The 12,199-nt window shown below is 39.2% G+C and overlaps 1 protein-coding gene across 2 annotated transcripts in view; it reads right to left on the reverse strand.

The window, feature by feature from the left end:
- Positions 1-2,516: 2,516 nt before the first annotated feature.
- LOC310745542 (ubiquitin-conjugating enzyme E2 E2) overlaps positions 2,517-12,199 on the reverse strand; it is a 120,428-nt gene continuing 110,745 nt past the window's right edge. For both annotated transcript variants that reach the window (XM_083578341.1, XM_083578342.1), the window contains 3 exons: positions 9,697-9,829; positions 6,761-6,908; positions 2,517-3,293 (listed from right to left, as the gene is read on the reverse strand). In XM_083578341.1, coding sequence (XP_083434467.1) covers positions 3,196-3,293; positions 6,761-6,908; positions 9,697-9,829 — 379 coding nt within the window. In that variant the 3' untranslated portion in view covers positions 2,517-3,195. The remainder of the gene's footprint in view (positions 3,294-6,760; positions 6,909-9,696; positions 9,830-12,199) is intronic.

The raw sequence follows: 12,199 nt of genomic DNA on the forward strand, positions 1-12,199 counted from the left end.
ATTTTATACAAAGTTCCTTCTCTCATTCTTCCTCATCCTGAATAAGACTAGTGTTAGTATGATACAAGATTCTGATATATTATGCTCTTATTCTTGTCTCACTGAGCTTACTTTCACAGAGGTAGGTACAGGACTGCCTTAACATATGTATCAAGATTTACTGTACATCTACAGGATTGGTTTTTATTGTTTTAGAGTTTATAGGAATGATTGTTTTATAGTTTGCAGAAATGGTTTTTGAATTTGTATTTTTTGGTACTTCATTTCACTTTCGTCTTGTATATTTATTTTAAATTAAGTAAAATTATAACATTGTGAAATTGTAAGAGGCAACAAGCTTGCATCTGTAAAAAAAAAAAAAGACAATTTAAATATCAATACTGGAGCTTATACTTTCCAAATCACAACACCCACTTAGCCGAGTATTTTCTTCCATACTGACATGTCTAAAATTAGCTTGAAGGTCAATTCTGAGTAGAAATAGCCTTGCCACAAGTACCCTTGCTGGAAGTGTTTAGTGCAGTAGACTTGTTTTTTGAACAGCACAACAAGGATTTAGTAAGGACGAGTGTTGCTTTTAAAGTTTAAAACACAATCCATGGGGCAACGGGTGAGACGACGTAGACAATGCACACTCAGTACAGGTTTAGCATGCAGGGTGCAGCAGTAAAAACTTCCTGCATCCAAGGATGGATAAGACCAAACGTACAAAACTGCATATGTGGGTTGAACATAAATAGTGCTGTGCCCTGTGCTTTCATGGACAAAGATTTCACAGCTATGTCTGAACTGGGGTTTCTTTCCTTTTATCCAGCTTGTAGGCAGCATGTCATTGACAACAGACAATATTTTGTTTGGTTCTGTTCCTTCTAGGGCTCTGGCATTAGAAGTGCAACCAGTTTCCACTAAAGGGCTGAGCTGTCCCTCCACAGTTCCTGCAGATGCTTGGCAGCGATCTTTTTTCATCTTCCTCCAAGTCTCCCTTGTTGCACATTTGTGACCTCTCCTTTTTATATTTGCTTCTTCGGACTTTTTTTTCTGTTACTGTTCTTCATGGCATCATCTATACTAAACGTTGGGATCACAGGACACCTGTCCTCACAAACATTTCTGCTGCAAAATAGGTTGAAGTTGAGAAATTTGCATTTTTTGAACCAATAAAATATTTAAGCATGGTAACACTGTGCGTTCAGGGACCTATAAGGATTGCAATATGATTTCAGTGCTGAGGATGCAAGTCAGATATGCATTACAAGTCACTTGCTTCTTACACTGGGTTTACGTTGTGGGAAATATGCAGAAATGCCCATACAGTCGTACCTTGGAAGTCAAACGGAATCCGTTCTGGAAGTCTGTTTGACTTGCAAGGTATGGCTTCCGATTGACTGCAGAAGCGTCCTGCAGTCAACTGGAAGCTGTGCTGGGTGTTCAGCTTCTGAAAATCATTCAAAAACCAGAACAATCACTTCTGGTTTTCGGGAGCCAAAACGTTCCGAGTTTACAGGTGTTTGGCTTCTGAGGTTCCACTGTACTCAAACCAGCACCTTAGAACCAGCCCGCTATGATCAATCTTACCTTCTGGAGCACTGCACTAAACGAGTCTTCCCCAAAAAGTTATTTCTACTCTGGGAAAACCTTGTGCAAAATGAGCTTTTAAACTGGCTTGCCGTGAACTGCGTAAAGTTGAAAGCGCATGTTAAATGTGGATCATTTGCAAGTGACCTGATATATATATATATATATATATATATATACCTTAGATGAGCCTAGAGACAAGGTGAAACAGTGCCAAGTTAAAGAGCTGTGTTTTAGGAGAGCTGCTGATTCTATATAACTGATAGGCATAAAATGACACAACAAATTACGGTATGCTCTTCGACGTGAGCATATTTTGTTTGATATAAGGTGAATGATATAACCTATATAGTGTTAAGATATTGCTACCTACAAAAAACAATTGATCCTTTTTTTAAAGATCCAATGTAAGCTGCCATGTGTTGTAAACCTTGATAATGTTGTGACACATACTGTATGACAAGAGATTTGCTTTGTTGTGAAAAGTGGAACAGTATGAACAAATTTTATTACAACATAATTTACGCATCCCACTGCAGATCGAGAGATGTTTGCAAGTGCTAATCAAGTAGACGCCATCCCAGATAAAATCAGGGAGTATGTCAGCAGCAATTGTCTTTTACATACGCTATTGGAATTGCTTCTTGTGAACTGGTTATTGTAGGGCAGTGGAGACACCTCGGATTTTAACCCGGCCAATGTCATCCTGGAGATGATGATCTTTAACAAAGGACATTAAAATTGGATGTGTTAACAGTATCATTGTGCTTCCCTTTTCCCGTGGCAATTGATCCACAGATAGCATACTAGAGCTGGCCCTTAGGGGGAAAAGAACAACTCGGAACTAAAAGCAACTGTAGATTCTTTAGTTTTATGCAAGTTCAGAAACATGCGGAGCTGACCTGGGTCCACTGCACAAGGAGCATTACAAGAAGTGCATGTTATCAGCCACAGTGTTTTGTTTTTTTATTGAGTGCTTTAATAATACAAGTGTACATCAACTGATCCACAGTCAAAAGTGGCAGGTCCCTAAGAAATTTACAAGCACTTTTCTTTTAAGTAAATCAAAATACGTATCATCTGGTTCAACCCAGCAGCCTAGTGTTTGGGAAAAGAGCAGGCTGGTGTTAAAACACAGTCTTAGTAATGCACAGTGATTCTTAAGTTTTATGCTTTTTTTTTTAATACAAAACCGGTTCCCAGTAACATGCACCCACCATTAAAGACTTCCGTACAAAAAAATAACCCTAAACACTACATTTAAGTAGAAACAATATATAGTTCTGAGTTTTGTTTGCTTGTTTTTTCCCCCAAAGACACAACAAAGAAAAAAAAATACATTAATACAAAGCTTTGTGACAAAGCTCTATACTATTACAGCTCCAACATTCCTTGCACTGTAACCCCAAATTCCCAATCTACTGTATATTTTAAAGATACAGTTTTCAAGTTGAACAGAAAAAAATAAAATAAAAGAATAAAAATAAAGGGGGAAAGGGGACAAGGGCAATCAACTTTGTCACAAAATGCTTCCAAACGTAATAAAAATAAGAAGGGGAGGGCTATTGATGCACTTGGTGAATGTGCTTGCACAGGTCCAGCATGTTCCACAGCAGATTCCTATGTAGCGTATCTCTTGGTCCACTGTCTGGCCATTCTGTCATGCTCTGCTCTGTTTGTCATATACTGAGTAGCAATACTTCCAACCAGGGGGTCAGCTGCAAAGGGAGAAAACCAGTCAACCAATTGCCATGCTCTAAGCGAACTGTTCACTCTGGCCACAATGCAAAAGCAACAGCACCCATGATGCCAGATCTGAATGTTAGAATAAATGAATAACACTGACTGAGAAGGACTGCGCCCTATCATCTGTGCCACAGACAGAAACCAAACTGACCCCCCTGATTCTGAAGGGTGTTCTAATCACAATACTCCATGTTACATGTAGTTTGCAACAAAGCTCTCTGGAGCAGGAACTATCATCTTCTACGTTACTTTGCAAAGTGCTATGCAAACTTATGGTACACAGTCTACAATAAACAATATATATCCGATATGACCCAACCCTAGTTGCGTTTCTGATGGGCAGATAAATGAGACAGCCTTCATTTGGATGCAGGAGTGACTCGTGGTTTCATGGAGACCTCAGTGCCTCGCCTCTTTACTAGCAAATGGCGAGATGCAGTTTGGTGGGTTTAGGAGCAAAACTTCCACTCTACCTGTCCTAATGCAAATCCAGTATTTCCCCCCACCCCAAGGCTCCCTTACGCTTTTTGCCATTTTCGACAATGCAAAATTTGAAGGTGGAAATACCAGCAAGCTTCATGCATGCACCATTCACTCCCATGCAAAACTGTAAATGGGACCGGAGACAAGGTATCTCATTCTCATGGCATCACTTTTTTCAAATTAACAATAATGCAGATGCTATCATTTTATAATTTCTTATTCCTCTATCACAATTAGTGTTTTGCTGTTTTGTTTTACTTATTTCCTTGTTTTTATCCTGTATTTTATTCTGTGAACCGCCCTGATATCTTATGATGAAGGGCTGTATATAAAGCTAATAAAATAAATGAATAAACCAACACACAGCAATAAATCTACCGAGTTGCTAGCAAGAATCAGAAAGCAGTTAACTACAATTTGCTCCCTGATGGTGCTGAAACAGTTTACAAGTCAAATCTCACGACGCTTGTTTAAAAGGGACAAGCACGTGCCTGCCTTGAGTGTTCAGAAATAAAAGGCTGGCGATGTAAAGCCAGAGAGGGGAGATCTTCTCCTGTACATCTTTTGCAGATTACCGCAAGAACGTCAGAAGTTTCAGGAGCAAATACCTCTTTTTCATTTCCTCGGCACGGCTTGCTTGAGAAGAACAGCGGTGCTTGCCAATGAAGCTGCAGCTGTGCGTCAAACTCAGTTTAATCACTGCGTATGGCTGGAGGTTAATTAGCTGCCATTCTTATTACTATTTGTTGTTCTAATGAAGATTTGCATACATCCAAGCCTACTGGGTAACTGATACATATTGTCCGTCCCCCCCTTCGCGAGGGAAAACCTGCATGTTTTGTATTTATATTTTTGTGGAAGCACTCGCTGCTGCCTTTCCATTTGACCTGATCTGCTTCTGCCCATTAGATGAGTAGTGAACAAAGAGCACAAGGTTGCTTATCATTGCAGGGCCCCCGCCAGGTTTCTGCCTTTAAAGTGGGCTGGGGCAGGCTAAGATGAAGGGAAGACAGAGGGCAGTGAAAATTGCTTCCAGCTGACAGAGAACAGAGAACACTCTGTGTGTGTGTGTGTTTCTCTGAGATGTGCCTGGGGTATTCTCAAAGCAATTCCCCCACTGAAAGAAAAAAGGTAGTCAATTTGCTTCTCCATGTTCAAAATCAGATTACAAAGCATGACTAATCTGACAATTTGTTAAAATTGCACCAGACCTATACTGGGTCTAAAAGAAATGGGCCTAAAGCCAGAAAACAGCACTGCCAGAAAAAAAGATTTTTTTAAAAAAATAAATTCCATCATGCCAATGTGAGTTCTCCCTTAAAAGTCCCTGTATGAATCTGTTTTGGTTTTAAATAGGAAACACCATCCCATGAATGTACAATTGTTATACACAAAGAAATGATCCAGGCAAGAAAGGAAAAATTCAAAGAAAGCATTTCGTATGAACTTGGCATGAAGTAGTTGGATAAACCCAGCTCACACCAGCCGTAGAGTATTAATTCCATAACTTCCTATGAGCAGTTTAAATATTAATTAAGGATTGAGAGATGCGGGTTGCGCTGTGGGTTAAACCACAGAGCCTAGGACTTGCTGATCAGAAGGTCGGCGGTTCAAATCCCTGCAACGGGGTGAGCTCCCGTTGTTCGGTCCCTGCTCCTGCCAACCTAGCAGTTCGAAAGCACGTCAAAGTGCAAGTAGATAAATAGGTACCGCTCCGGCGGGAAAGTAAACGGTGTTTCCATGTGCTGCTCTGGTTCGCCAGAAGCGGCTTAGTCATGCTGGCCACATGTCTGCGGACAAACGCCGGCTCCCTCGGCCTATAGAGCGAGATGAGCGCACAACCCCAGAGTCGGTCACGACTGGACCTAATGGTCAGGGGTCCCTTTACCTTTACCTTAAGGATTGAGAAACTGGGTTAGTCCACATTACATGGAGGCTGCATTTTTAACATTTTAATATTTTACTGCTTCAATATTTTAATGGTGTTTTTTAATCTTGTTTTTAAGTTGTATTCATTCACCTTGTTTTATTATTGCTTGTTAGCCACCCTGAGCCCGGCCTTGGCTGGGGAGGGCGGGGTATAAATAAAAATTATTATTATTATTATTATTATTATTATTATTATTATTATTATTATTATGGAACCCCTGGCTTGGATGCTCACTCCTCCCTGCATGAGCTCTGTTTAGTGAGTAACTTTCTCATTTGCAGCAAATCACAACTTGACCTTGTATCCCAAAATAATAAACTATGGTTTGTGCTCACCCTGCTAAACCAGGATTGTAAACCAGGGTTGATTCTGGTGTGCTGCAGATCATCAATGCATCATTAAACTATGTTTTGCTGCAAATCAGAAATTAACACAAAGAGAGGAAGAAATTAAGGAGAGTGTGCGATGCCTGAGCTTGTTCCCTAGTGCCAAACCATGTTTGAGCCATGGTATTAAATTAAGAGGAAAAACTCCAGGGTGGCTGAATCAGCAGAAAATCTTTTAGTGCAAAAAGCAATTCAATTGATTTGTCGGTGATTTCCCCCCAACACTAGATAGAAAAATCAATAGCTGCTATCTTTACCATCGAGACGTATGAAGTACTTATTATTGCAAATAAAAATATGTTACTGACTTAAATAGATTTTAGCATTGATAGCAAAACAGACAAACTACTCCATCTATTAATATTTTTGACAGCTGACACTGAATGAATAGGGATGCCACTCCCAGCCCCCTCTGCACTTTAACAGAAGCTTGAAGTGTAACAATTAAGCAGGAAAAGTTTTCCCCAGCATGCTCAATTTCTGCATGCCAGATTTTTGTTAAAAACACAGTAGCAACACAGGTACTTTTGGTTAACCATTTGCTAATCTAAATCACTGTAGTAGCTTTTCATGGATAACTGAAGATGTAAATCTGTTATATCACCATCCAGCTATATACAATACAGTGCAGAAGTCTTACCAGGGTTGCAGTCTGTAAGAAGTGAGCAGATGGAAAGAAGGACTTTAGATATGGTTAATGCTGGACTCCAGTTGTCTTTTAAAATATCCAAGCAAATCACTCCTTGACTGTTAATATTACAATGATAAATTCTTGTCCGGAATGTGACCTGGGGAAAACCAAGAACAATTGAGTAGATATCAAATATATCCTGCTATTTATAATAAATCAAATATATACTGCTATTCGTAATAAATACAACTTGCTTCAAACTGTTTTTTATTTTGTGTTTTAATGTTGTAACCCAGCCTGGGATCTTAGGGTGAAAGGCAGGGACTAAACAAACCAACAATTATCCACGCTAATAAAGATTTCCACTCCATTCCATCATATAAACAAAAAGCTATCTTATTTGTCCAAGTTCTGGCCCTTACGTAGTCAAAACAGCACCATTCTCATACAAGAGGGAGGTACCAGCAGGCTTAGGGGGACTGTAATGTTTGTAGTAAAGGTAAAGGGACCCCTGACCATTAGGTCCAGTCGCGGACGACTCTGGGGTTGCGGTGCTCTTCTCACTTTATTGGCTGAGGGAGCCAGCATACAGCTTCCGGGTCATGTGGCCGGCATGACTAAGCCGCTTCTGGCGAATCAGAGCAGCGCACGGAAACGCCGTTTACCTTCCCGCTGGAGCAGTACCTATTTATCTACTTGCACTTTGACGTGCTTTCGAACTGCTAGGTTGGGAGGAATGTTTGTAGAAGTAGAAGCAATTTTTAGAAGAACCACCCCCCTCTCTCTTTCTCTCTCCCTCCCCCCCCATGTTTGTTGGGGGAGGAGTCAAAGTAGTCCAATGTGTCCTGAGTGTGCTTAGCATGGACTGCTGACTGACTGTTGACAGGAAAAAGCATAAAAACAGGTGGGTGGAATGGAAGAGAGCATGTCTCTCTGCATTGTGGCTGGTCCCACATGGTATCACAGAGACCTGATTGGCTTGAACAAGTTGGGCCATTTTGTATCACTGGACCCAAGCATTGGAATACTCTTTCAGCAGAGATATATGCTGACTTTCAGGTGTCTCCTGAAGACCTTTTGATGCTAACGGGTCTATGCAGCTATTTAAACTTTATTGATTAGCCATTCCTCTTAATGATTATTTTGTATTGTTTTTATGGTGCTTCCATAGAATCATAGAATTGTAGGGACCCCGAGGGTCATCTAGTCCAACCCCCTGCAGGAATACAGGAATCCTGCCCACAGCTATCCCTGGGTGGGCTCTTCTGGTTAACAGCCATCATGCCAGTTGCATACATTATTGTACACCACCATGATGTTTCATGGGAGCTGGCTGACTAAACATTTTATAAAGAAGGAAATATAATATAAATATTATAATCCTATACAATATGTTTTTTATTTGTGTATTGTTGCTTGCTTTCTATGTCAGTATATATTTGTCTGGGTCTCGTGGTGTAGGCATGTGAGTGGGTCGTTGGTTGAGGATATGAGACTGAATTATGGGGGTAGTTGCAGAACAGAGATTGTATTAGAAGAGTGATGTTTGAGTATCTTATGTAAGAGTATGCTTGAGAGGAACTGAGTGGAATGCACTTTTAGATGTAGTTACATTAAGTTGCGTTTATGGTTGTATAGGGGGCTGGGAATTTAATTGGATTGCCTTGCTTAACTTTATGATGGATTGCACATATGGTGGGTTGGGAAGAGTGGTTTTATTTTTCATTCAATTGGTTGCTAATTACGTTGTTTCAAAATGTGGCATCTTTATTTTTATTTTTTTATAGATGACTTTCATTTGTGATGTTTCATAAGATATTTTGATGAGTTGTTAATTATGTTGTCCTGAAATGTGAAATGTTTATTGTATTTTTATAGTGGATGTTGTTTTAGGGGATGCCCTACTTACCTGTTAATTGTGGTGCTCTATAATGCACATTTTTCAAAATTATTTTTTAGTATTTGATGTTTATTATGTCTTAACATATGCAGGAAATTGCTTTTATTCTGTCTGAATAAATATTTACATAATTTAATATAAATAATACAATGCAATATGAATAGTGCAAAATTGAATGTAGATTAAATTAAAACAGGCTGGGGGGGGGAGGGAGAGATAGTTTTAACTATCCTCAAAGGCATAGTTTTATATATCCTAGATGCTGAGTGACCTTTAGGTTCTTGCATGACATGGTATAGGACAGACTTACACTTTTCCACAAATCCTCAGCTCGACAGTCTCTCTATAGAATCAAGAGATGACATTGTCAACTCAGACTTTGTGAACTCTAGTTGCATGAAACACCACGAGGTCTTCAAATGGGATTTGACATAGCAGGCTTTTAAAACAACAAAGAAGTAAACTCTAATACATAACAACCCTAACATCGCAAATACTTTTGAAAGCCGTTGTTTTATTTCCCTCCACCCCAATTTTGGAAAAATGCCAGAATCTAACCAAATTTTAAAACTTTCCCCATCTTTGATCACTTGCACAAACCCACAGTTTTTGACTTTATTTCTTGGAGAACCTCCTTAAACTATATACACAGTACAGTGAACTCTTATATATGTCTATTTGTAAGTAATTCCACTGTGTTCATTGGGTCTTGCTCCCAGGGATGCATAGGACTGCAGCCTTAATATTTTAAAAATAGTTATAATGAAGGAAAGAAAGGCAAACCATGAGCAATAACCAAGGTTTGTTCTTGAAATATTTGCCAATTCTGTCTAATGAGATTGGATTCTGGGTCTTTGACATCACCTGACAGACATCAGATCATAATGGTCATTTTTTCTTCGTATAATTTTAAAAGCAGCCATGCACCTTTAGAAGTATTTTGTACATTTCCTTTTGTACATAATACAATTCTACATGTGTATCAAGATTGGTTGTGAAACTACTTACTTTTCAGTATAAATTATTAATTTTACTCATCCCTTACCTTGGGTGGTTTAAAGGGATAGTCTGGTGAGAAGGTAATATCAAGGAAAAAAACTCCTCCCTCATACACAGAACCTGGAGGCCCAAGTATAGTTGATCTCCATTCATAAATGTTGTCTCCCTTAGGTCCAGCACTGTAAAATAAAGTAAAGAATATTTAATAAGTGAAAAATAACACTTGTGCAGCACTTCAGTTATATTTTTCATAAGTATTGTTTTCAAAGTGGATTAGAACTGAAAATAAATCACATTTTTGGACCTGTTTACTGTGTATATGAGTTCATTTTCTGTACCCTAAAGTAGGTTTCCCCACCCCCAGAAACAGTTGTTACACATTTTGTATTACTTTACATTGCCATTCACATTATCGATTTCTGTTTCCTTTTTTAAAAAAATAAAATGACCAGTTAAGACATTCGCTATTAATGTACCTTGTCATTCACCTTATCACTAGGTGGCATTGTAATAACATTATTTTGGAGGATATAAAACTTTGGCACCGTGACAAACAACATTGTTTCTGGACACCTAAGCCATTCCAGTAACAGATGACTTCTTTATTCTTTAATTACGGCACTATGTATTCAAAGTAAAAACAAACACAAAGAAAAATGATTTTTCTCTGTCTCTCTCACATACATATTATCAACTAAGATGTTCCTAATGTACATAAGCACAGGTGGCAGGCATCATGACAAGCAACATTTTAAAACAGATATCAGATCATTCTAGCAACAGAAGGCTACTGCAGCCAACAATTATTACATAATGCACTGAGATGTGGAAACTAAGCTGAAGAAAGGATGCTCAGACCAGTTAAATTATGAAAGATGTTGTCTGTAATAAACACAGCTGCATAAACCAAATCCATACACACCTTACAAACTCTTTGAAGAATTCTGATTATCACAACTTACATCTAAAACTCACGTTCTTGTAATAAAAGGTAAAGGAAACACATAAGTTTAGAAAACAGCAAATTCTCTCTTTCACACACACAATTATGTGGTAATTTCAGTCTAGGTATCAAGACTCTCCCTTCCCCAAGTTTACACTTTGAGGGCAAAAATTTAAGAAACAGCATAACTTGTTGCTAATCCCCCCCCACAACTATGCACATTATACTCATTACAGACAGCCAAAATATGAAAACCACAGCCCTATGAATCGTAACACATTGCTTTTTTTTTTGAAAAACCATCTTTATTTTTATTTTATAATTATCAATAATGAGATTTTATCTGTAATAATGAAAAACATTCAAAATACAGGAGGTGCAGCAAGAAAACTGCTGGCACATTTGCAATCCTAAGCATGTATGGTTTCAAATTGGATGGGGAACCCCATGTTGAGATTCCGGCATTGCAGGGGGTTGGACTAGATGACCCTCAGGGTCCCTTTCTACTCATTTAAACCAATGAATACCCATGCTGGTTGTGGCTGATGGGAGTTGGAGACTGATGGGAACCTGGAGTATCACAAGTTAAATTACACTGTGTTTCTGATGGATGCTTTCACTTCTGATACTACTCACAATAGACAATTCTAGCTGTAACTATATTTAACTATAATAATTCCTATAAAATATATGGTGACATTTGCAAGGACAGTGTTCTTATGAAAAACTTACATCTATCTACTTTAGGATTCACGCAAACTTGGGTCTCCAGTTGTTTTTGGACTACAACTCCCATCATCACTAACTAACAGGTTCAGTGGTTAGAGATGATGAGAATTGTAGTCCAAAAACAGCTGGAGACTCAAGTATGGGAAACCCTGGTCTACTTCCAAGCTTTTCAGACCAAGAACCTGCACTCAATCCCAAACTGCAATGTACAGTAATACCTCCGTGAACATCCGCCTTGTCTAGTGTCCATTCCGGTGAACGTCTGCAGCAAACCCGGTAGTACCGGAACGGGTTACTTCTGGGTTTGATGCTCGTGCATGCGCAGAAGGCTAAATCACGCTTTGCACATGCGCAGAAGCACAAACCACGTGCGTGCGTGCGCAGACACGGTTCTTTGCCCAGTGTCCTTTTTGGCTAGAGGACGGGGCTCCGGAATGGCTCCTGGCTGCAAAATGAGGTGTGACTGTATTCATTTTTTTAAAACCCCAGGTACAAAGGAAGCAGATGTCCTATATTTTTAATATTTCAAACTGAAGAGAAATTTTGTAAAGTGTGCTTTTCATGCAGGGTGAAAATGCCCATAGAAAAATATTCCCTCTCTCCCCTTTGGGAGGGAGGGACATAAATTTAATGATATGCCACACAACCTCAGAGGAAGGGTGTCATTGGTGCAACACATGTCAAATCTGGGCAAGACCCAAGTATCAAGTTGAAGATCAATGGTTTAAACCAGGGATGCTAACTCTTTTTCAGCCTAAGGGCCACATTGACCCACAGCCAACCCTGAGGAGGTCACATGATGAAGCAGGTGTGGCCAAAGTGCAAAGGTATGCACGTCTGAAGTTATCATTCATTATTATTACTAGTGTATCCTTAA

This window comes from Podarcis filfolensis, assembly GCF_964270895.1.
Source record: "Podarcis filfolensis genome assembly, chromosome: 12".
Classification (NCBI taxonomy): Eukaryota; Metazoa; Chordata; class Lepidosauria; order Squamata; family Lacertidae; genus Podarcis; species Podarcis filfolensis.